Source organism: Nicotiana tabacum, chromosome 21, assembly GCF_000715075.1.
Source record: "Nicotiana tabacum cultivar K326 chromosome 21, ASM71507v2, whole genome shotgun sequence".
NCBI lineage: Eukaryota > Viridiplantae > Streptophyta > Magnoliopsida > Solanales > Solanaceae > Nicotiana > Nicotiana tabacum.
This window is the reverse complement of record NC_134100.1, coordinates 21,546,661-21,550,362: the sequence shown is the minus strand read 5'-3', so window position 1 is coordinate 21,550,362 and position 3,702 is coordinate 21,546,661. Positions and strand designations below refer to the sequence as shown.

Here is a 3,702-nt window from a genome sequence, read left to right as displayed (position 1 = left end):
AATTCATTCACCTCTTTGGCTCTCTTTATCATATCTGTAACGTGGAATCTAGAATTTATCATGGTATTAGAGTCATACTCAACTAATTCTTATTTCACCTGATTTTGGTCTTTCTCTTATATTGTCCATGCTTTAGATATTTGGTCCTGGCGCGCATCGGTTGAGTCCCACATCGGTGGGCGGGGTGGTGATTTATTTCTTATGTGATATTGCACAATCCTCTTGAGCTAACTGTTGAGATTGAGTTAGGCTGAAAGTTCATTTCTCTATCAAATAGTAACATATATTTACTATCTAAATTTTTAAAATTATTATTTGTAATTTGTTTTTAGTAAACTAATAATATACGCGTTATTTAGAATTATTAGTGTATAAAAGTTAAATTCGGAGAGAAAACTTATGAAGAATGGCCACCTAAGGCCGGAGTTAGGAGAATGTGATGAAAATTATTATAATGTTGATGATGAGTGGGACGTGTGTGAATACGGCTAGTGGTTAATTATGACAGAAATGAACTCAGCCAGAAATGGTATGTAGCATTTTCTTCTTTAAGGTAACTTAAATTTTATTCCTTTTCTTTCTTTGTATAAAATGGAAAAATCATTATGCCTTTGTTTTCACATTGATTCAGATAAACAAGAATTTAAACAACTTTCCAATGCCAACATAGTAAATACCTATATAATAGTAGTATATAATTTAAATACATTCTAGTTACATCCTAATCTTTCACCTTAAAGATCTCCTCAATTTCTGCATTTCAAGTCAGAAAAAAAAAATCATGGGAAAAGGAGGTGGATGTTTTCCTAGCAAGAACAAGATTGCCAAAACCACAAACAAATATGCAAATTCTGCGACAAAATCTACCTCTGCAGCAGACACGACGGTTCTTTCTCCTACCAAGAACCTTAAAGTTTTCATTGTGTTTTATTCAATGTATGGACACGTGGAGAGCTTAGCAAAGAGAATGAAGAAAGGAGTAGACACAGTGGATGGAGTAGAAGGGGTACTATATAGAGTCCCTGAAACTTTGTCTGAGGGTGTTCTTGTCCACATGCAGGCCCCACCTAAGGATGACAACATTCTTGAGTTACCATCCCCATTGGAGCTTGCTGATGCTGATGGATTCTTGTTTGGGCTTCCCACCAGGTATGTATAGGCGGATTTCTGACGTTTCATGGTTCAATTGAATTTGTTGTTTTTTGCTCGGACTATATATACGTATGAAAAAAATAAAAAAAGTAATATCTATAGCGGTTTAACAAAGTTCGTGGCCTAAAGCAATTTTTTGTTAAAAGGCCTTGAGAAGAGAAAAAAGAATCTTTCAATTGACAATATAATTAAAGTCTATTTTTCTAGATTTTGAGATGCAAGTTAATAAATTTTTAATCAATTTCTTTTATATTTTTTCAATTGACAATATAACTTATCAATCACATGGCTAAAATGTTCTCTTTTCATTTTAATAAAAATCCAGTAATTTTACTTTAAAACATTAAGTAATTTTTGAAGAAAATTAGCCATAAAATCTACTACTTAATTAAAAAAAGGAGGCCCCAAAAATTTATAGGCCTAAAACCACTGCCTCAGTGGCTTTGGGCTTGAGCCGACTGAGTATTATATTTAGAATATATATATATATATATATATATATATAGGTTGCGAATTTGTGAATTGGGACGAATTTGGGCTTGTCAAATTAATAAACGGGTCATGACCCAACAAGCTCAAGGTTTGCTTGAGTAAAAATAGTTTTGGTCAAATAATGGGTCATATTTCAGTCAGCCCAGCATAATCTACCTTTTTTAGAAAGAAAACTAATGTAATTTTCTCAAATATTAGCTACGTTCTTCCAAATTTATATAATTCTCAATCTCAAATTCAATTTTGTATGTTTGAACTTCTGTCGCATCTTGGGTTATACTATTTTGAGTCGTTTTAACCCAATAGTTTGATAAGCTATTTCGGGTTGGATCAGTCAAATCAACAAATAGGTCATAACTCAACACATTTAAACTTGGACGGGATACTTAAAAAAAGGTTGATTTGCTATCCCTAGTTCAGCTGAGCTCATTTGTCGGCTCAAACTATATACACATACAAACAACATCACACTCGTTCTGAATCTACTAACATAAAACCTTGGATTCTTCCACATAGATATGGTTGCATGGCGGCTCAAATGAAGGCGTTCTTTAATTCAACTGGGCTTTTGTGGAAGGAACAGAAGCTTGCTGGAAAGCCTGCTGGGTTTTTTGTGAGTACTGGGAGTCAAGGAGGTGGACAAGAAACCACTGCGTAAGCTCCACTCTTTCTCTTTATAGATTACTCTATCTCATTACATGTTTAAATGCAAAGGCACTGGGTATAGTATTCTAGTTCTTTTAAGTTACTGTATTCTAAATTAAGAATTTTTACATATTCAATGGATTTCTTAAAAAAATACTGGATTTAGACCAAAGTTATTGGGTTCTGCTGAATGCGTTCAGACATGTACACTGACTCTGCCCTGTTTAAATGTTTTTATTGGTTCATAGTTTTTGTGTAATGTGTTGACGTCTAACTATATAGATCACAATTTGATTTTATATGTTTGGATTTATTTGTTCATAGTTTTTGACTCGTTTTGATCCAATAGTTTGATGGTTGGTCATTTTGTGTTCAACCTATTAAGTCAAATCAGCAAATGGCTCATAATTCAACTCCTATAAACTTGGACGGGTTACTAAAAAATGAGTTAATCCGCGCAGTTGGACAGCAATCACCCAACTAGCACACCACGGAATGCTCTTTGTTCCAATTGGCTACACGTTCGGAGCTGACATGTTCGATATGGACTCTATCCGAGGTGGTTCGCCGTATGGTGCTGGTGTATTTGCTGGAGATGGTTCGAGAAAAGCTACTGAAACCGAGCTGGCACTCGCGGAATATCAGGGCAAATATATGGCTGCAGTAGTCAAGAAGCTGGCTCATGTTTGATGAGGGCATTTGCCGCATGAAGCTTTTAATTTTTTCTTGCTTTACTCCAAAATTCACTGCTACTGTAATTTTTTTCTATTGTGGAGAAATTTATCCCTTTTGCATCATGTTGCAGTTCATGTCTTCTAATTGGTCATGGAGATACTGATAATCATCTCTATAAAGACTAGATTATTCATCCATTTCCCCTGCTTTGCCCTTTGATATCAGTTTATCAACCATTTTCATGGTCTCATATTTTTTTCCATTCAATGTTGTATTTTTTATCGACATCCATCACCTTCATTTCTTTTGTCTTGTAAATTAGTTGTATCTTTGGCTCGCTTCCACAACGACAACAACAAATCTAGTATAGTCCTACAAATGGGGTCAGGAGAGGATAGATACTAGATAGTATGCAGACCTTTCCCCTATAGTGATTCATCGACTTATAACTTACTCAGATGCATCGTTGAATATTAAAAACAAAACGTCTCGACTTATATCAATTAATCTGTTATAATTGATTCATCCTTATAACCTAGTGATGAATGAATATAATTCATTAACTCTGTCATAATACAAATAATGAATACAGTATCATATACTATAACATGCTATATATGTAGTTAAAGTAGCACGAAGTGTGTTATATATATATATATATATATATATATATATATATATATATATATATATATATATATATATATATACACACACACTAACATATACTATAACAAG

At 33.7% G+C, this 3,702-nt stretch overlaps 1 protein-coding gene across 1 annotated transcript; it reads left to right on the top strand.

The window, feature by feature from the left end:
- The first annotated feature begins 642 nt into the window (after positions 1-642).
- On the top strand, positions 643-3,166 carry LOC107790925 (putative NAD(P)H dehydrogenase (quinone) FQR1-like 2). Its single transcript, XM_016612899.2, has 3 exons — positions 643-1,149; positions 2,161-2,298; positions 2,751-3,166. The coding sequence occupies exons 1-3, from the start codon at positions 782-784 to the stop codon at positions 2,977-2,979; spliced, it is 735 nt and encodes a 244-aa protein (XP_016468385.1). The 5' UTR covers positions 643-781; the 3' UTR covers positions 2,980-3,166.
- Positions 3,167-3,702: the final 536 nt, after the last annotated feature.